This window comes from Merops nubicus, unplaced genomic scaffold (assembly GCF_000691845.1).
Source record: "Merops nubicus isolate BGI_N331 unplaced genomic scaffold, ASM69184v1 scaffold16831, whole genome shotgun sequence".
Taxonomy (NCBI): Eukaryota; Metazoa; Chordata; class Aves; order Coraciiformes; family Meropidae; genus Merops; species Merops nubicus.
Window position 1 is genome coordinate 4197 of NW_008589172.1, and position 21748 is coordinate 25944.

The 21748-nt window shown below is 46.1% G+C and overlaps 2 protein-coding genes across 2 annotated transcripts in view; one reads left to right on the top strand and one right to left on the bottom strand.

Annotated features, from left to right (window-relative positions):
* Positions 1–496: 496 nt before the first annotated feature.
* On the top strand, positions 497–19982 carry IQCG (IQ motif containing G; the record flags this gene model as incomplete). The annotated part of the gene is made up of 10 exons (XM_008949505.1): positions 497–644; positions 4015–4259; positions 5398–5526; positions 7621–7702; positions 14436–14597; positions 15230–15304; positions 16838–16969; positions 18127–18228; positions 18662–18750; positions 19928–19982. Coding segments are annotated over 10 exons (1219 nt in total), but the record flags the coding sequence as incomplete, so codon positions are not given.
* An 866-nt stretch (positions 19983–20848) lies between these two features.
* The window catches only part of LRCH3 (leucine-rich repeats and calponin homology (CH) domain containing 3), a gene marked incomplete at its 5' end in the record, with an annotated part of 42878 nt that continues 41978 nt past the window's right edge, over positions 20849–21748 (bottom strand). The window contains one exon of the mRNA XM_008949507.1: positions 20849–21125. Within this exon, the coding sequence (XP_008947755.1) occupies positions 20849–21125 (277 nt within the window). The remainder of the gene's footprint in view (positions 21126–21748) is intronic.

The window sequence follows — 21748 nt, forward strand, 5'->3', positions numbered from 1 at the left end:
AAAATGTTAAGGCTACAGAATAATAATGAGGAATGATTAGAATCTGAAGGTTCACCATCCCAGATTTTCTAAGACATGCAAGTATATATTTTTTGCTTTTAAAAAGGCACATTCTTTCCATTTTTTCCTGAATAACAAAGTCTGTTGTGAAACACTGCTCTCCCTTGAACTGAAAGGTGAGACCACCTCACCCAGTTTGTGCCTTCCATATCCATTCCCTTCTCAGCCTATCTACCCAGATCCACTGTAGGAGGGTCCAGGACCTACATTGTTTTGTGAAAGCTAAACATTCCCACTGTCCTTGAATGCAGCCATTAGCAGAGCACAGCTCCTCTGTATAAACAGTGTACAAAAGGCTATAAACAAAGCTGGGAAAGTACATGAAAGGCTGCAAATAAGCTATTTCAGGTCCACCTTCAGCTTAAGCTACTGTTACTAACATTACTAACTCCATAGTGTCTTTCTCATTGTTGTCTTTTGTCTTTGTTCCCCTTAGGAAAAGCACAGAGACTGAAGAAGTGGGAAAAATCAGCCATCTGGAAGCTCTGCTGTTTACTGCTGTGCTGGAGAATTTTGTTGATCAGCTTTCAGTTCTTGGATATGTTATACCAGTTTCATGTGCAGGCAAAACAGACATCAGCCACGTACGTGCCTCTATCCTTTCTCTTTAAAGAAATCTCTCTTGGTTTTCTTCTTGTCCTGGTTTTATGTCTTCTGTCTGAACTTTTTAAAAATCAGCTCAAATATTTTTTTTCTGCAAAGTGCTCTAGACTCTTGGGTGAAGAAACACAATAAAAGTGCATGGATGACCCATTTTAATATTTATACTGCAGCATCACTGAGAAGCCTTTGTCAAGACTTTGTGCAAAGGACCCTACTGACATGAGATGAGGTTCCTGGACTTATAATTTAGAAATTGTGGTCATTAGGCAAAAAGCAAAAGATCAGAGGAAATGAAATAAAACATATCTAGGTTCTTATACAGATATGCAGCTATTTTTAAAATGCAAAAGAATGGGATATTGGAAAGTACTCAAACCCAGGGTATTTCTGTTCCTCTCTAAGTCCATTCCAAAGCTCCTATAGTCCCCCCAATGAATTAAGAAAAATTCCGCTTCAAAATATATTAGTAACTACCCATTCTCAATGACCATTATTAGTTGATTTCTAACAGGCACAGCTAAGACAGTTTGGGCAGGGTTAGAAAGAACAGAGGAAAGCTCAGGCAGAGGTTTGTGGTTGCAGAGGAAGGTATGATACTTCTGGTGGCTGAAAAACATGGGAAACAGGATGGGATCATCCTGAGGGGTAAATGGTTCTAAATTCTATTGTCATATATATTAAGTGGCATAGTAGGCTGCTTCCAGTTTAAAGAGGTTTGTAACTTTTTTTTTTTTCTTTAAGAAGAACTCAAAAAATAAAAAGAAGTGTGCCCAGGATGGAAATAAAAACTGGAATCTGAGTTTTCAGATTTAATACTGTTCTCTCTGTCTAACATTCCACTTAAGAATGCAAGGGGAAGGTAAATCAATATGGTTTTTTCTACTTGTTTCCCTTCCAACCTATCTTCTCGTCAGCAGACGCTGGTGTTGCAGAATGCTCGGGCTGTGCAATAGAGGGCACTCCTGCCCTTCAGAGAGCCCTGCGAGCCAGCCTCGCCTCTTCCCGGGGGTATTCTTCCCAGAGCAGGCTGGCAAACCTCTTCTTGGCCAGCAGCAAACGCACAGAGAAGGAGCATGTCTCTAGGACAGTAGGAGTTGTTCGTTGTTCTTCAGACACGCAGACTCAGGTTGATAGACCTACTAAAGGCACACTTAAATTACAGAGAAAACACCTTGGCTTTTCTCTTCAATCACAAGTGCTCATTTTTACCAGCTCACTTCTTAGAACACAGTTCTCTTACAGACTATAAACCCTACTTGTGTTCTTAAAGATGCCAAAATAAATCGAGAAGCAGGAAAATAAATTTAGAAGCAGGAAAAGGGTTTAGGGAAGCTACCTGCTAACTTCAGTGCTCTGTAATTTGCTACTCCTCCCCGTTTCTCAGTTTGCATTTGGCTGTTACAATTGTATCTGCAGAAGACCTCTATTTGCAAAGCACCCTGGAGCTCTGTGGGTCAAACAAATCAATGATATTTTCTGACTGACATCTACATTTCAGCTGATGGCGTTTTTGAGAGGAAGAATCACAGTGTTGGTCAGCACCTTGCTGATTTTCCAAACTGGGGAGTTTTGTACGTTGCTTCACAGAGTGCAACCCCCAAAGGAAGGCAGCCTTTCTGTTTGCTGAATTTTGGGCAAAAGATTAACAAAAGATAAACAGCTAGGAGACAACGCAGACGGTAATGCATGCAGTTTACAAACTCCTTGCTCTTACATAGTTATTTGGTAATTATTAGTGTGCAAGTCTCTGTTGTTTACAGACAATCCAGTTATAGCCCGTCTGGGAAAGTTCCAGACATTAAAAAACATCTTTCAGAACATTCATAAAATCTACATGATATTAAAACAGTTTATTTGCCAAAATTAGTTCTTTCTGAAGTATAACCATCATCAGCAAACTATTTAAACATTTTTTTCCTGTCTTTTTAATTCGTCTGTGTATACTTTGCATGCATTTAATTTAGTATAAATTTAACTGTCCAAAAATGAAACATGTAGTCACCTAGACTCCTTCTGAAGCCAGTGGCGAGTCGGGCACTGCCAGAAGCTGCTTCATCCCACCCAGTGATGTCCAGGACACTCAGAAGGATGCAGCCCCTTGCAGTGCCCCGTGTGCCACCCTCACAGACTACGCAGCATCGTGGGCTACTCAACGTGCCTCCTTGACAAATGACTTCTGGGAAGGACTCCTGGCACACCCAGCTCCCGCCCCGATGGCTTCTTTTAACTCTGCCCTCTGGGCTCTGTTGGCACAAACGCACGTGTGGTTGTGGAGGGATCTGGACTCAGAACTGATGCTGCTGCTAAAAAACAAACTTTTTTTTTTTTTTTTACGGGAAAATGTTTCGGCTCAGTGAGTTCTCATTCTCTAATCCATTTTCCCAACCAGGTGAGTGGGGTGGAGATAACTGTGGACTAGGATGTGGCTGGTGGTGGCTCTGTGAGCTGGCTTCAGCCAAACAGCTGCTACATGTTCAGCCACAGAGATGCCAGTGCAGGCAAGGAAATTTTCTCATTTAATGTCCCAGTGTATACACCTGCATTCTTACCCATAGTACATAAAGCTGAGAAATTCCTAGAAGCAAGACCTCAGCTGATTTTATAGTGTGCTTTTGCTTTTCTGGGGCTTTTTCCTTTTTAATAAAATTGTACATGGCCGCAAGATAGCTTTTCGTGCCAATATTTTGAAATTCTTCTTTGAATTTGTGTTATACTTCCTCTGCTCTCACTCTCTCTCAAAAAAACCATCTAAGCAGATAGCTGATAAGTCTGTCACTTATTTCCACACACGGCAGCTCTTGTTACACCAATAACATTGCAGGGAAAGGTCCTGGTGTCACACAGTAGGAAATGGATAAGATGGAGAGAAGACAGGGGAAACAGGCTAACAGCCCAGAAAAGCTGCTGCAGAGAAGGATGGAATGATTTGTTCCCTGTGCCTACAGAAACTAGGACAAGAAGCCAGGGGCTCAACTGCAGCTGAGAAAAAATTCAGGGTAAAGACTGTAGTGATGTGCTGGCATTGACAGGAGGGTGTGCAGTCTCCGTTGCTTGAGGTCATTAAGAACCTGTCAGGAATGTCACAGTCTGAAGCATTATCCCTTGGGGCAGATGAATTCACCTTTTGAGGCCTTTTTTAGTCCTGTCACTTCAGAATATTTGATCCCCTAAACTTTAATAAGCCTACATTGTGTGCTCAGTGCTAACCAAGACAAATGTTTCTCTCTTCTAGTCTTTGCAGAACATAACATACATGAGCTCTTAGTATAGCTTCATTCTAGTTTATTATTCTTTCTCTCACACAATGTTTACTGCCCAATGTGCAAACAGGTCTCTCTTATTGCCTTTAAGATTGGTATCCAGGAAATGAAAGAAATGGTAGAGACTCAGAAGGATCTGGACACTAACTACCAAAAGCTTATGTCAGCAAGGCAAGGGACTGGGGAAGCAGTTACCTCCATGTCTCAGAAGTGCAGCAAACACAAGCAGAAGCTGGGGAAAACTGAAGATCTAAGAAGTGCCCCTCATCCTTCCAACAAGGCCACGACACGCAGCGCTCCATCTGTAGAGAATCTCAGAAAAATTCAGGCTGACATGTGAGTGAAGCTCAAATACGATGGGGGCTGCTCAGAGCTCTAAGTTCTCAGTCTGTCTCTTGAAAGCAAAAATGCAGGCTTCCCACTCTCCCACCGCTGGCATACCTCACTCTTGGTCCTGAAGGAGCACTTCTGAGGAGGACAGTGGGGTCCAGTTTCACAAGACATTCAGTTCTGGCCTTTCCTTGCCTCTGTGTGCCAAGTAAGGACAATCAGTTTGTTTTGAATGAAGTTGCAAATACTTCCCAGTTGATAATGGTTGCTTGGGTGGACTCTGTGCCAGGATCTAGCCAGTGCTGATGTTCTGGTGTCCGGAGTCACCTTCCCCTAGCAGATACATACAGGCAAAGTGGGATCTGAGCACTGCCTTCTGAGCTTGGTTACTCTGGAAGGCACAAAGAGCCTCTGGCAGCTACAGCCATTCTCCTTCATAGAACACATAATGTGTGTAAGGACCAAAGAGTTGGTTTTTTTTTTCTTTTTTGAAAATAAATTTTATTCCTGCACCTAATCAACTGATTTGATTTGCAGAAATACTAACAGCCTTTGGTTTAAGGCATGGACTGGGGAACTGAGCACTCAGTCTGCGTTTCTGCATCCTTCCTTCTGTCCTTTAATGTTATTTCAGCAAAAGGCTTAAAGAGGATCCTAACACAAACAAGGAAAATGCAGCTAAAATATAAATACCATATGCACCATAACATTCAATAAATTGCAAGCTCATGCATTTATTAAGATCAGCTTAGGGCTTTATTGGAACTTTGGCACCCAGGTATCCCTTCATAAACACACTTGTCTGCATCCTCACGTCTTGTTGTCCAAGATCTACCACACTGCCATCAGTGCTGCAGGCCAACGGCCTTCTTTCTGATGGCAGCATAGCCTGGCACAGCACAGGGTAAGTTTGTGCCAGAAAAAATGATCAACTTCAACCAACTCCTAATACAGAGTTCTCCACACATACAAGAAGCAGTTACAATGGGAGAAGCACTCCTGAATTTGATTGATAGACATAAGAACAGAAATGCAATCTTTTATTTCCTTACCTTTTTAGCTGTAAACAGTACTGGATAAAGGTGCCAGACACTGTAGTACCAGCACCTATAAATCACTGTTGTGCTCCTTTTCTTCCTGGCAGGCAGTATGCAAGTGATGTCATTACAATCACTATGGAAAAGTTACAGGAGTCAGGAACATTTAATAGCCTAACAGAAGCTAATGAGAAAGAGAAGGCAAAAAAGAACAAGTTTCATGACTTCCTCATCAGGTCAGTGTTGTGTTCAGTACTTTCCTGCTTAACTGCTCAAAGCCAAAGTCAATTCTCCTCAGTACAGGCTAAAAAGAAAAAAAACCAAAACCAACCAACCAAAAAACAAGCAAACCCAACCCCTAGATACTGATGCTGCTTTTCCAGCTTGAATTATCCTGTCTGCTTTACAAATTGCTTCTTTCCCTTTCAGACAGAAATAACTGATGGTTCTGATACTGATCTAAGCTAGGAATTGTCTGAGCTTTCAACACAGTGGACACCAGTGTCTGCATCAATGCACATGCTGCTCCATATCAATTAAAACATAATGTGATGTAGGAGCACCCTGATCTTTAACTCCTTGTCCCCAGTGAAAGCCAGAGCAGCAGAGAATCTGTTCAAGCCAGGGCCAGCAACATATGGTCTTTGGGTTATGCCCCCAGGAGGATGTTCTCTGACCCATATGCTAATATGCTCCCTTTTCCCAGTAGCACTGAGGGGCTAGCACAGATGGTGACAGAGGCAGTCATCTTATTTAAGGCTAATCCACCAGCCACTGCATTATAGATCCTCCAATGTCCCAGATCTGATAGGATTTGTTATAATCTCAGCTCAAACCAGTGATTCCTTAGCTCAGACTTCTGCACACTAGAACTTTGGAGTTTTTTTATCATGCAGAGCTCTGGCTCAAGCCCCAGCCTGTTAGAATAGCAGTCATCAAAGAAGTATTTGATATTTTAAAGGTATTTCGTTCTGTGCAGCAGCTCAGGCACATCATTTAGGGTAGAGAGCAAAGCTGCTGTAAGTCATGATTTGTCATGAGTCCAACCTACTGGAACAGCCCTGGTGGTGACTCAGTGGTCTGCCTCCACTGCAAGTCCCCAGCTTCCAGTGAAATGTGTGGTTTCAAGCATGAAACCCAACACTTCCACTGTCTAAACCCAAGGGATTTCTTGTTTAGCTATGCCTGGGAAAGAAAGCAAACATGAAAGCAGCAGTTGCTTGTGGAGTACCTGCTCAATACTGGAGGACAGAAAAGAGCAGACAAATTATAATCAGAATGGAATAAAAATGATTGTGTCCTTTCTATCAGTCATATCTAGCCATCACGTTGTCTGTTCTATCAAGCATGGAATGAGCTTGATCTGTGTTTCAATATAATTTATGCTTGTCAGGTTTTGTGCCAATAGACTCGTCTGAAAGCAGTCTGCACTGAGACTGGAACTCCTTATCAGGAGCTTCTGTTTATCACAGTCACCCAGCCAAGGGCTCTGAAAATGAAACACATGTTCGATTGTAAGGTTGGGATAGAGTACAAAGTCTCAGGTACCAACTCCAGTATTTACTGGCTTGAAATCAAATCATAAGCATAAAAGCTCAGAAAAGCACTCAGAGTGAAATAAGACAATAATAAGACCTAGAACGTTACTGCATCTGTTTTGTTTTAAACAGGTAAACAGCTCTGCAGCTTTTGGCCTTCACTCTGATCCCTTCACAGACCTCAGAATCTGAGGCAGTGTTTTTTGAAAGATTTAAACTCTGATATGAAAAAACATATTCCAAACATATAATGAAACTTAGACAATTTGGCACTGCCTGCTGATTAGGTCCATTTCTGCACAGAAACTGGGAGACTTTTGCCTGAAGTGCAGAAATTGTTGCTCAATCATAGGCTTCTTCCCTCTCTGCTATAAGAATTGCACCATCCTCAAAGCCCACTCCAGGCTTTCAGTAAGAGCATCCTCTCTTTTCTCACTCATTCTCCCTTTCATTCCTATCCTCTTTGCTCCATCTGTACACCTCTCAATTTACGAAGTCACGAGCCTTGGTGAGGGGTCTCTGTTCCTGACTTGCAGATCTGCTACCTCCCTGGGACTCAGAGTGAAGAGGTGAATACCTTTTTCACTATTCAGCCATGGTGTTATAATTTGGTATCAAAGGGGCACTTCATTTAGTTCAGCTGTTCTGAAGTCGTTGAGTGAGCAGGATAAGTGGGGCATTACTCAGCTAGGTGCTGCAATGCATCAGGAGACAAGAACTTCTCCTTCTAGGTAAACTGCTCCTGTCTGTTTTGATACATTCAAGTGATTGTATTTTCCTATTTTTCTTCAGGGAGGAGGAAGGAAAGAAGGAGATAAAGTCACTTGAGAAACAGCTGGAAGACATCAAGAAAGAAACTGAAATAGAACTTCAGGTGAGGTCACTTAGCACTGAGCATCAAACCGGGGGGGAAGCCTCTTAGCAAGCTCACCTCTGCTGCCCAGGAACTCACAATCAGCTGAGAGGACATGTGGCATATGTTTATCTGTCATTTAGGAACACAGCAGCTGAGTAACTGCAATAAAGATTTGTATTCTGAATAAGCCTGCTAATGACTTTAAGAGCCATGGTTTTCAAATGGGAGCTCAAAATGCTCATAATCCTGAGAGACCATGATCAAATTAGAATGCTCCAAAAACTGCTGGGATTGGCAAAGCATGGGCATCTGCAATCAGTAAGAAAGAGGTTCTCTGCACAGAGCAGTATCCAAGGTTCTGTCATACCTACTCGTGCAGACAGACACCTAGCACAGGGGCTTGTTATTTTTCCAGGGGAAAAATTTGTTATTTTAATCTATTTTTCTAGGCTTCTAGGTGTTAGAAAATCCCACATGTGGGAATCCTACACAAGGGCAGATCAACGTTGTTGCACAGACACTGTCAACTTGATCTTTCTGGAAAGCTTCAGCCCTTCTGTCTGCAGCATGCAAATGGTGTGTGCAGGCACAGTGAATCTGGGGCATTCTGGAAATGTCACACTTGCTGCACAAGTGCAGATCAATTGAATGGCATGTCGCTGGTCACTTTGATGCTCACCAGACAGCTCAGGCTTTATGCTCATGTGTGCTTTAGAGCAAAACCACACGCAGTTCTGTGCAGAGACGTGGAAACGAGGCCTAGCCTGGCAGAGGCAGGAAAGGGTGTGTTATAGGGAACAAACAAGAGACAGGCAGGGTCAGAGCTATACCAGGACTACAAGAAGGAACAAGAATCTGATGCCTGGTTCAGTACTGAGCAGGAGGACAGCAAGGGCATCTGAGGAAAGAATTTGCATCACTGGATTTTGTCTTTGGACAAAAGCGTGGACGGTAACCAAGCCAGGATATAGCTGGCTACAGAGAGAAGTTTTAAGCCACTGACATGTTGCTGAAGTACAGTTTATAGAACATGAAGGTTTGTGTTGGCAGCCTGGATGCATGTGCAGTGGAAAGTTTAACTGTAAATCAAGGACTGTTGTAAGAACGTGAAGGATCCACTGGTAATGTATGCAGCTATCTAGCACTGATGAAACACCAGAAGTTCAGGGGAGATATTAGAACAGCAGAGAAGGAAGAAGGAATGTACAAGGTGGGAAAATTAATTTAGATCAGTACTCATCTACTAGTGGAGATACTGGAAATGCATAACGTACACTGGGAAGTGCAGCAAGATGAAAAGAACACTGGAAAAAAACTGTGGACATAACAGAGAGGAGAAAGAAGGGGAGTCACTAAAGGAAATGGAAAGTTAGCAAGTTAGGAGACAAAGCAAGAAAGAACAGTTGTGGGAACTAAAAGAGAAATGCAGGATGAATTAGATTTTTCTTACAGATTTGAGCAGAACATCTAAAAGATGTAGAGGTCACAGCCAGAACTGGAAAGGGGAGCTATATACCTCAATATACCCTTACTTACTGCCACTGGAAATGGTATGAGACCCTACTTCCAGGCCCTATGGGACAACCCAAAAGTCCCTTGACGTCTGTGTGGCAGTTAAATGAACTAGGCTCGGAGACTGTACATTATCCATTTCCTTCTGCATATTGTCCCTTCTCAGTCAGATTCTGATGGCTCCTGGGCAGCTCCTGTTCTCCCACTTCCCAAGCTAGTGAGGCTCACGAGGTAGTTTTGTGCAGTGCTCCTCAAACCTCACAGTGCCTGTGTGCACTATCATCTGTGTGTCTGTTTCTGGTTTGATGCCTCCTAGGGACCAGTGTAGGGGGGGCTGTCATGATCCCATCTCACACTAGCAGCAGCGTGCTGGCCCTGTGCAGTCAGGCTGGGCACTTGTCTGTGTCCTGCCCTGCATCTCTCCCACCTCTTGCAGTCATAAAGTCTGTAGCTCCCATGCTGAGAGGGTGCTCTTCTCTGTCCTCTTTCTAATTTGCTTCTTGCTTTTTGCCTCGTCAAGTGAGATCTGCACTCATCTGGGATTTTGGTTTTATGTTTCCAGCTTAAAAGTCCTTTTCTGGGCTTTCTTATAATCTCAGCTTTGATAACAAATCAAAGGCAAGACTACTTTCAAGTACTGCTTTCCTCCTGTGCCAGAAATAATGGTGTCTCACTGTCTCCCAAGGGAGAATAATTTCTGTTTGCGTTGTATGGGATTTTCCCATAGGCACTTTTACAGACACTTGCATAATTTGTCACCTTGCCAACTAATTAAAAAGAAAAATACAGCTTGCTCATTTTGGAGTACTCTGAACAGTAATAATGCAGAGACCTGTAGACAAAAGCCTACATGGTCATCTCCAGTCTAGTGGATGAGAAAACAAAAGCCAGCAAAACTAATCATGGAACCAGAAAAACACGGTCTCTGCTTCACACATGTTGCCTGTATGTTTGCATTTGCAGCCTTGCTACCTCTTAAAGAGATGCTAATAAATGCTATATAAGCCTGCCCAGCTCATTTTTCTTTCTAAGGAAACACAAATCAAATGCTAAATGTTCTTACTTATTTTGGTTTTACTCCGCTTGGAAAGCTCTGATCTCCCTACAGCAGCTGAAAGTACCTGTCTGCTTTTGCTCTTAACTCTCTACGCAGGAGCATCCCCAACAGCTCCACTTTGGCTGCAGTTCTCTTTGCTGCTGCAGTGTTCCTTTTCTAGCTTCTACAAAAATACTTCTTCTGCTTTCCTGGACAAGTGATGGCATCCTGTACAGATTTTGAAACAAGTTAATGTTGTTTAGGTTTCTATAGTTTAGCATTAACATTTAGGAAATGTAAACTTTGGAATTCCTGAATTGCTATTCATCCAAAGACTTTGTATGTCTTCTAGGTTTTGTGGTAGGCTCGTGTCATACATGTGTGCAAGTCATGTTGTAATTGTGTAACAAGCAGTAATATTGCAGGCTACCTACCAAGGTGCTGCATCAGTGAAGACAGCTCCATAACTTTTATTCTATGTGGCCTCTCCTAACACACCCAGCTCCACTGTATCAGTGCACCACTTGGTAGTGCTTTTAGTTTAAAATCCATCATGTGTCTTCCTTATCCTCTCCTAGGAGGCCAAACGCATCAATGGAGTGTTCTGGGGGAATGTTTTAAATGTATATACACACCCAGTGGCGCATGTTTCTACTGGAGAAATGCACCAGGGAATTACAGTGGAAGGCACGAGGTTTGCGGTGGTCCCGAGCTCCTGGGTGACTTCATTCCACTGCTGGCAGGATCATGGAATCGCTAGGGTTGGAAAAGACCTCTAGGATCATCAAGTCCAACCTCCATCCCATCATTTCCCTAACCGCTAGACCATAGCCTCAAGTGCTACATTTACTTGTTTTTTGAACACCTCCAGGGATGACAGCTCCAGGGCAGCTCAGCACGACCCGTGGCTGGTGCACTAGATCCAAACCTGGCTCCAGAGGGAAAGGGCTTTCAACAGGAGTGCTGCCACCAACAGGGCTGCTCCCTCTGCCAGCAGAGTCCTCGCACAACTCCCTCCCACAGTTGTTGGGGCTGGAGGCGAGCGGCGGGGGGCTGTAGAAGCTTTTATGTCAAAGCTGGGTGACCTCCCAGGCTGAGGCATTTCTGGGGGTGTGCAGCATGGGACTGTCCTGGCAGATGGGACAGAGATGCAGGCTACAGCGTTACCGAAGTATCCATAGGGTGCACGTTGTGGTTTCGGGGGGAGTGAGCCCAGGCTGCAGCAGGTGTGTAGATCTAAGCATATTTTCAGGCTTTGCAGCTGCCAGCGGAGAGCCTGGAGCTCCTGTTTGCCCGGTGTGGAAGGCAGGAGGCTGGCATGGGGGGCTGTGCCCCCACGCTGCCTGCCTGCACGTAGCACAGCCCCCGGCCCCCAGCCACTCCCGGGGCGGCGCTGGGCGCGCGTCCTGCTGCCGGAGGAACCCCTCCGACCCCTGCTCCTGGCTGCTATTTCTGTAACCAGCTGGATGTGAAGGGACTGTAAATAGCAGTCGCAATGGAAGAGCTGAGAGGTCTCGGTGGCATTTTTGCAAGAGAAATAAATCAGAGTAAATGAAAACACTGGAGCACACCCCCCCCCCTCCGGCTAAGCGCAGTTGCTTTTGCAGCCAAATGGCATCTGTGGGGCAGATTCCTATGGCATCAGCTAACTGCAGCAGACAGGCCTCTGAGCTGATGTCTGCGAGCTGAGAGATCAGAGAAAATCAGCTTGTTTACCTGCTTGCGAAGCAGACTGGCTCATGACAGCTATTTCCTGAGTTTTGATCTTGGCTTCTGCCAGTTTTGTGATAGTTTTGGACACACGAGGTATGATTTTGCATCTTTGGTTTGGCAGATTTGGCGCTGAAATCATCCCAAATAAGGAAGCCAGAGGCTTAGTGCATTCACTGTGAAAGCTCTCTGTGTCCTGGCTGGGACTTTTGCTATGATAAACCAGAACGAATAAATATTAACTCATTCTCCCAGTGCCCGTCCCTGAAGTTCAGGGAACAGCATCCTCTACAGATGCTGCCCACAGCTTGTGGGCATTTACTGCTGCACGTGCTACCTGCAGCCAGACAGCAAATGTGCCCCAGCCCAGGGCCAGGTCCCTCAGCTGGGCTGCTGCTGTAAACCACCAGCAGGGTTTTGCATTTCCCTCCCCGCCTGCTCCGGGTGGTATAAGCGAGCCCCCAGACTCCCCACCTCTAACCAAGATGTTTTACAACACCACAGACCCAACCCAGACCGCACACATGCCACGCCACAGAGAAAATGAACAGAGCAGATGGACCCCCAACCCAGCTGAGGCCCGGGGCACTGGAATCAAAATCACTTTTTCCTCTGCTTTACTAAAATATGAAATGAGAACAACCTGGTGAAGTGTACTTCCTGTGCCCCACCTCTCTAATATCTGAGTACGCTGTAGCCTAGGCTGAACCCTTCTTTTCTGACTTGTTTGCAGATCTTTAGCAGATAGCAGTGACACACTGACATCTCTGCTGAGTCTCAGCACGGCAAAAAATTGGTGGTTTTCATCAGCATCCCCCCAGCCTCTCTGGCAGCCCCTCAGTTTAGACAAGATTCCACCATGACGCAGGAAGACAATCTTAAAATAAAATCACCTCCTATGTCTACTGACCAGGAACACAACCCCGCCCAATGCCCACCAAAATTTCACACAAGGGAAAACAAAAGGCCATTACCAGATCCTCAACAGGGCATAAACAGGTAATCTCTGTAGCTGTCTGCAGTCATATGATGATATAGCCATAAAATAATATCTGATGTTGGAAACCGTAAAAAAAATTTGAATGCATGACTTTTAAACCCACAAAACAGCATCAGCCAAGGCCCCTAATTGTTCTGAGCCTTATAAATATACCTTACTCTTCCTAACTATGTCTGACCAGGGGTACAGAGGGAAGGATTTTCCTTTTAACTGTCCCAAGCTCTTCTTATAAGGAAACCTTTTCCAAATGAGTCATGCTGCAGAGGCTTTTAAACACAGCACTATTGAGCTGGCTTCTTCCTGTGGCGTTTTTCCATGTTTAAACAGCTAAGGAATGTGAGGGTGCTTCAGAGACAAGATACGTGGGCTTCAAAACATTTAAATGCCAGCACTTTGGTACTTCATCTTCAGCTGCAGTGTTTGGCTGATGAATGTCACACCCGTCACAGTCTGGCAGGAAAGCAAAGAGAAAAGCTGTAGTGGGGCAATCAGGCGCCAAACCAGGGGCATTAAGCTTGATCATAACTGCACAGGAGACTTTGATGACCTTTTTAACTCTTAATACAGAAGTCTGGAGTTTTTCATTTTACAGGCAGTTCTTTCCCAAGTTCCAACCCCAGATTAATGAGCTTTTATTTGTTACTCAAAGAAATTCATTAAAAAGGAGTAAACAAACCAACCACCCCTATCAAGCAAATGTACTTTCCTTCCTGAGCACACTCCAAAAGCCAGACAAACGGGGCACAGCGGCTCAGGAGTCTCACCCATGGGGGAGCTGCCAGCAACAGGATTCCTGCAGGAGAGCTCAGCTCCAGAGCAAAACAAGGCATGTGGAGAGGACGGGAGCTCATCGCCAGCTTCTCCTTGGCACTTCTTCCTTGCCCTGGGTGTATGCTTTTATAACGAAGCAGGCACCATCTACCTGGTAAGATTTCAAGGAAGAACTGCTTAAACACATGAGCAAGACAAGATTAGATTGCCACCTCTTCCTAAGGTTGTGTTTAGACAGTTGCTGCATGACTAGAAAAAAAAAATTAATCCAAGGAATAGAGTATACTTTAGGAATCAAACTTTGGCTTACGGGCAGCTGAGGCACTGTCCTCCTCTTACAGATGCTCACTCGCTGAGACAGCCTAATCCAAGAGGTTGGTAAAGCCTAACTTTAAGCAGCTGAAATTATCTGGCTTCTTTCATATATTATAAGTATGCTTGAATCCATCCCTGGCCCAGAGACCAGAAGGCCTGGCTTCTTTTCTTGCTCTATTCATCACTCCACCCTCTCCAGAGCTAATTACTCCTTGCTGAGGGGTTTATTGCCTTCTGTATGGGTTATAAACTGAACTTCTCTTTGAAGTAGAGGTTGAAATGGAGCAACACTGAGGGCAAGTGTGAAGCCTTGTCTCTGCTGAGTTTATCAGGGAGTGAGGAAATTAAGAAACAGTGAGCTGGCCTCTCCAGGTTTGCTTTTGTGCTTCTTTTGTCTCCTCTACCAGAACCGAGACAGTATGATTGCTTACCTCAAAGACGAGCTCCAAGAGATGAAGGCCAAAACAGACATGGAGAGCTGCTACGTGAAGAAAAGCACAGACCTCCAGGTCCACCAGACCCAGAAGAAGTGCAGCAATGCAGAGAATGACCTGGAAAAGGAAATTCAGGTAAGCCCTTCCCCACAGCCCCTGCTGGAAGGCGTCTCCAGCTAGTAAGGAGAGGGTCCTCCCTCACTCCCCAGAGGCCCTCTCTGTTCTCCATCAGTCACCAAGGCACCTGTTTGAACTGGATCAGGAAACTCAGCCACGTTAGAAATCTTTCTCTCTTCTGTTTTGCTTCTCTGTGTAGTCCTGCAAACAGCAATGGCAGGGATGGCATGGCTGCAGGAGATGGTGGCACTGCTTAACGACTGACTAATGCCATCATCAGAGAAACAGACCCAGAACTATGTCCAAAGGGTGTAGTTCCAAGCCTGTTTAGCAACATAAGCACTCTGAGCTCCCAGCATTGCCCACAGCACATTATGCTGACAGATAGGTTGGTGTGGCCATAAGGTGAGCTGGACTAGAGAACTATCCTGGTGTTGCAAGTGTGGGTTTTTTTTTTGACTGATCCAGGTCTGATCTAGTTGTCCTTTTCTCAGGGCTAGCCCAGGGGCAAGGACTGCCTCGGTTGGTTTTGCCACTGGGAAAATGTGGACAGCAGAGAGCTGCTGTGCTCCTGCTCACCAGCCTGGCTTTCAGCAGCACACTTCTGCACTAACAGCATCTCTCATGTTTTCTGTCCGCACTGATCACAGAAGTTGAGGAGCAAGACTGATGAGGAGATTCGAGTGCACATGGAGATTGAAAATTTCCTCAGGCTACACCATAAGGTACGTGTGACTTTCTGCTCCTGCTCAAAATAGCAACTGAGAAACATTATATCATCAATCAGCGCCTAAAGAAAACCAGTTATTGCTCCATCAAATTTACCAGGTTCGTGATTGCTGCTGTTTGAGTGACTCCTTATCCTCAAGTCTTAATTAACCCAACTCTGCCAGACTTGGGATTTGTTACATTTGGACACATTTCCTTAAAATCAGAGTTCATGTAATGATGGAATTGTTTATTCAGGTGTGACAGATTTGTCCTCCTTCAGATGGCTGCATTCAGCTAACTGGGATTTTGTTCAGACCTTCCCTGGCAGTATCTGGGGCTCCCAGGGACTCAGGGGAGTGCTACTGCACAAAGGGCGAGGAACAGTTCCATAGATGGGGCACTGAGAAGGAAATGACACAAACTGCCAGCCCAGTTTTCCCTTATCTCAGTCTGAGTAGTTCCTAACTCACAATTATCCTACCCATTTTCAGCAGCAACCAACTATGAATGCCCTTGTGTTGTTGATCCGGAGTTCAGAGCAGTGCCCAGTATAGTGACTGACACCGGAAGGCATCTCATAGACCATGTGACTGAATGAAAACCTGTACTGCTGCAGGGTACATCACTGCCAGCACAAAACTTAACAGAAGATAACAAATTTTAAAACATGTAATCTGAGTGCAGAACTGTGCTGTATCTTGTGAGCAACTAAATAGTGTCCTCTCTGTGCCAGAAACTTAGTCTGATCAACACTTTGTAGTGAGGGGACTTTCCAAGTACAATCCGCAGCCTATTTGACCTCTACCAGAAGGCAAGGTACAAGGCTCTGTGTCCTCAGACAGCAGCTGGTGGCTTTACAGGGGCCCATGGAGAAGAGGATGACCATGCCCTTCATCTCCCCTGTGTGTCCAGCTGCGATGCCGTAATGAGATTGATGCTTTTCCTCAGATTATTTTTCCATGCATGCAATCATGGTTGTTGCTATGGAGAAGTTATTTGTGAATGGGAGGAAGTCATCTGGGTGACTGTTTCAGCAACACCTGCCCTCCTATTCACGAGTGAGACAAAGCCAAGTTTACAACCTGAAATAGTGTGAAGTGCTGTCCCCTGGGACCTTATTCCTGAGGCACTCAGCTTAATCCAGAAAGGGGGCAGGGAGTCAGACAGAAGATAAAAGCTTTCTCACTGACAAATCCTTGTTTCTTAACCCCCTTCCCTCTGTATACACACAAAGAATGGCTTCTGGCTGTCACTTCACTGGGATTGACTGTGCAGAAAGCCACCTTCTCCATTCTCCACCTTTGAAAACTCAGCCTCATCTCTCTTCATTGCCAGTCCAGTGCTGTGCCTTCCATGGTGAACCCTCAGTGAGTGGCCTGCAGGCCACCAGTCACTTAGGACTAGTCCTAGGGGTTTGACCAGTGGGGATGAGGAGACACTGACCATGCAAAATTTACAGGACCCTTATGTCACCCTGTCAGCAGGCCACATAGTAGTATCAAACCTTTCCTTAGTACCATGTTGAGTGCCACTCTTTCTTTGTGCAGAAGGCAGAGGAGAAGCTGGAATACTGGGTGGACAAGTATGAAAATGACGCAGATGCCAAAGATGAAGAACTGGATGCTCTAAAAGCATCAAAGGCAAACAACTTGGAAATGCTGCAGAGACTTGCTGAGGAGGTGAGACAGGAGCAGCACCTCAGTGCTCAGCCATACAAAACTGCATCCTGGCTTTTTCCTACCTTGAGTGTGATTGTAAGTAGTAGCCCTGGGAAGGCAAGGACCGAGTAGTCATCTTCTATTTGACACCTATGACATTAAGGAGGGATGATGGTTTTCCTCCTACAGCTATTTTCAATACCAGCAAGTAATCAGAGAGCTACTGAGAGCCGTTGTGAGGGGTGAAGGCCCTGTCCTGTCCCATCCCATCAGAACGCCTCACCAGTCTGTTGCCTTAGTCTGAACAAATCTGCTCCTTCCATCAGCGTCTGGGCAGGACAGGCTGAGACCAGAAGAGGCAGCTCAGCCCCTCCTGCAGATGCACATTTGCACTTGCACAGAGTGCTCTGTTATAAAGCAACTAATTTTCCAGTTAAAACCATTCCTGCCCCATGCTGGTTTCTTGGGTAACTGCTGGGCTCCGACTGCAGTGATGCTGGAGCAGGCAGCACAGGGCAGAGACAAGGGTCTAGAAAAAAAGGTGGTTTATAGACAGAAAGAATTAACTTGTAACCATTCCTTACTGTCACTGATGGGACTGAGTTAGATGTTTCCCTGCTTGTGGGCTCATTTTTCACTCCATATGCTGTCATCTCGGTGTCCCAAGTGTGTTTGTAGATCATCTGCTGCCTAGCTGGGGGGCACATGGGCCCTTCCCACCACCATCTGTTGCCTGAGACGCCATCAGACAGCATTTTACAGCACAGGATCAGAGGGTTAATTACACCCAGGCCGTGAGAGGTTTCACATTGGCAGCAGCTCTTAGTGCCTTAGGACTGATGGTGGTAATGAGCAACATTTGCCATCTGGATTCAAGAAAGATCAAATAAAGGAGCTGGGGTAGGAAGGTCCACACTTACACATTACCCTTGTGCTCCTCGGTGCAGAGGGTGTGGACCTGCACGGTGACCCAGAGCCAGGGCAGCCCTGGCTGGGCTGTGAAAAGCAGGTAGTGGGGATGAGACCAGTAGGCAGCTGGAGGAGGAGAATCCTCACACCAGGGTCTAGGTGAGCCCTGCCCTGGCAAGCTGCAGGGCAAAGTGAGCCTCAAAGGTTGGGCCTGCTGTTTAGGGATGTGTCTCCCTGGTGGCTGTTGCCACCCCTGTGCTATCTTGCAGTGCCGTATATTTGAGGAAACCATCATCAGTGACCGGGCAGAAAAGGAGGCTAAAAGAAGCCAACTAGAGCAAGATGCCCTGGAGCTGAAGAGCATCCTGAAGGTAAAGGGGAGCAAAGCTGAGGCAGTGCTGCTCCATCAGCAGTTGGGAGTTAATAGTTTCATAGCAGAACACGCTTTGTTCATGGCCCGAGAAAGGTGACTGGTGTGGGGTGGCACAAGCACAGGATGAAGCCTGTGCTGTTCTACCAGGGCAGACTCAAAGCCAGCAGCCAGTTGCAGGTTTGAGGGGGGAGCAAAAGGGCAGAAAGAAGTCTCCTCAAATAATCTGTGGCTGTGCCCATCACACCAGCAACAGATGCCCTCAGCCCAGACGTGGATTCCTTCGGTGTAACCAGCACAGGACCAACTGCTGCTGTGTGGGCCAGGGGTTCTCTCCTGAAGCTGGGGTGTGCAGGAGAGACACTGACCATTGAGCTGCACCAGTGACCCCAGCAAGTGATTTCCCCTAAGACCTCTGTCTCTCTTGCTTCCAGCTGCAGGCCTGGTGGAGAGGTACAATGGTCCGCAGAGAGCTTGGCCCCTACCAGGCCTTTAGGAAGATTCTGGAGAAACGGCAATCAAAGCAGAAAGAAAAAGGGGGAAAAGAAACATTTGGAGGAAAGAAAAAGCCACGATAAATAAAGAAACCTGGTCACAGACGTGCTCCAGGGCTGTTGTTGGGCAGGGCACTGCAGTCTGTCTGTCTGTCTGTACAAAATAAACCATGTAACAGAGCTCAGGCTATTCTGGAGAATGTGGTTCCCAACAGACACAGTTAATGTGAAGCTGCCGTAACTCTAAATATCTTGGAGCTGCCCTCATGCAGCAGAGGCAGCTTCTCCAGCAGGAAAAGGATTTGCATCAAAGCAGTGAGAAATGCTCTATCTGTTCTATTCCCCAGAGTGCTTTCTGGGAACAGGACTGCTAGCAGGAGGTCACCCTGTTAACAGCCTAGCAGCTCACCCGCATGGGACACTGCACCGAGGAATTAGCCCGGCGGTTGAGCTGGCTGGTTTCTGACATTCCCATGCAGGAGGGCGAGCTCAAGCCACAATGTCTTACTCTGCTCTCTGTGACCAGCCTGTGCTGGCCCCATCCAAACATCCTTGTGTCCAAGCTGAACTGTGCTAAAAAGCTCTAAAGATCAGGTGAGATGACTGAAATCACGAGCAGAAGGCCTGTGGCTCCGAACTTTCTTTGAACAGGAGAGGGGCTGGTGCTTGACCACCAGGCAGAGCAGATTGTCAAGGGAGCACTGAAATTTCAGCCACTCTAGACATAGGTTAGAAGTATCAGTGATACCCGGGGAGTGCTCCTGCTCACTTTAAAGCAGAGCAAGTTCCCATTCCAGCACGGGTGCCCAAGCCGTGAGCACTCGGAGCTGAGCCAGGACTAGGGTTGTGCCTGCACCATGGCACAGCAACCTCAGGAGTTATGCTCCTGATTTTAACTCTTCTTTTTCATATGCTGCCGACTTGGTACGCTTCATTTAGCACCAGTATTTTCCCTGTGTGGTCGGTGTTAACAGCAGACCCGCTCAGGTGGAGGGAACAAGGTTTGTTCATAAGCTCTTCAGAGGTTTTGAGCTAAGGAAGAAGTGGGATGGAGTGGAGGGGCAGTAGATCTCTACTGTTTATATCAAACTCTAGGCATGATTAACTCAACCAAGGGAAACCAGAAGCATGGCATCAGCTGGGCTTTGCTCATTTTCTGCTTTTGCAGAGAGCACAATGTAATTTGGAGGCCTCCTCCGCATCCAGGGACTCTGCCGAGGCCAAGCGCCCCTTCAAGCCCCAGTTTCTGCTGCCTGAGTGACAGCACTTGTTTTTGTGGCACATCAAGCCCCTGGAACCACAGTGAGGAAGGCAGTAGGAAGTTAACATAGAATCATAGAATCATAGGGGTTGGAAGGGACCTCAAAAGATCATCTAGTCCAACCCCCCTGCCAGAGCAGGACCACCTAGAGTACATCACACAGGAAGGCGTCCAGTCAGTTTTTGAATGTCTCCAGTGAAGGAGACTCCACAACCTCTCTGGGCAGCCTGTTCCAGTGCTCCGTCACCCTCACAGTAAAAAAATTTTTCCTGATATTCACCTTGAACCTCCTGTGCTCCAATTTGCACCCATTACCCCTTGTCCTATCACAGGTCATCACTGAAAAAAGCTTAATCCCATCTTCCTGACACTCACCCTTTACATATTTGTAAACATTGATGAGATCACCCCTCAGTCTCCTTTTCTCCAGGCTAAAGAGACCCAGCTCCCTCAGCCTTTCCTCATAAGGGAGATGCTCCACTCCCCTAATCATCTTTGTAGCCCTACGCTGGACTCTCTCCAGCAGTTCCCTGTCCTTCCTATGCTGCACTGGATCACAAAATAGTTCCAACCTGCCATTTTGGTGACTGATACCCTCAAAGGAAAAAAACACTCAAACCCATAAATTGCATGGGCACAGCAGTACGCTTCCAGAATTAGGAAGCTGGGTCTGCGTGTGTAGGGGAGAAGGTGCTTTTTCTTTCAAAAATGATACAGTCAAAAACAAAGCAACTGCAGAACTGAGTTTGCTAGTACTAGTAAGGTGGGGAGTGCCGAAATCTCAAAGAGTCCCTGCACGAGTGTCCTGGCCACCAGGTGATCGTGTTAGGGGTGCAGGTTTTTACCCTTGCTGACCCCACATGAGCTTATGCCTCCCCAGCAAGAGCAGCAGGCATTAGCCTGGGGACCGTGGCCATGCTGCCATCTGTCCATCCAGCCAGCTCCTCCCGCAGGGCACTGCTCTCCTGGCGAGCCTTGCCTTGCGTGCTCAGAACCACAGTGGGCTCCTGGTTCTCGGCTGCACAGCTGCCAAGGAAACGGCGAAGCGCATCCAGGGACGGGGGCGGGACAACGGTGTCCCCAAACCCGGCAGTTTTGAGGAGCTTTGCCAGGGTTGGTTGGCATCGCTCCATTTTTTTCCAGCTATGGAGAGAAGGGATCAAGTGCACTTCCATAACACTTTCTGCAGGGAAAACCAGAAATCACAAGCCCTTTGGAGAAACTCGTTCCCAGGGAGGTAAATGGAGAAGAAAGGGTGGAGGCTGAGAAGCTGGTTAGGAGAAGGCTTTAGTCGGAGGGGGAGGAATGAACACCAGGAGAGCACTGGGCAGCCCCCATGGAGGCAGGAACAGAGCTGTCCCAAGGGTCTGGTGGAGTCACCAGGAGCTCAAAAAAGGATGCGGAAGCAGCTTGGTGAGAAGGGAACAGTACCATGGGGGTATGCAGCCAGAAGGAAGCAGGGAGGGTCTGTTAATCTCTGGTAATTTCTAGGCCTTGCTTTTTTTTAAAAAATAAATAATAATAATAAAAAAAAGCTGAGAAAGAAAAAAAAAAAGGTAAACATCTTGGCTAATAAGAACAAACCTTTCAAATGCTGTGGGGACACAAAAGAGGGTGCAGGTTTTACAGATCAAACCCACGACAGGATAAACCCAAGTCAATGACAAGAAGGGCAAGGAGCAGCTGTACTGGCAGCAGCAAACCGCCCAGTTTTTTTTTTTTTTTACTTTGGGAAGGCAAAAAAAAAAAAAAAAAAAAAAAAGAGA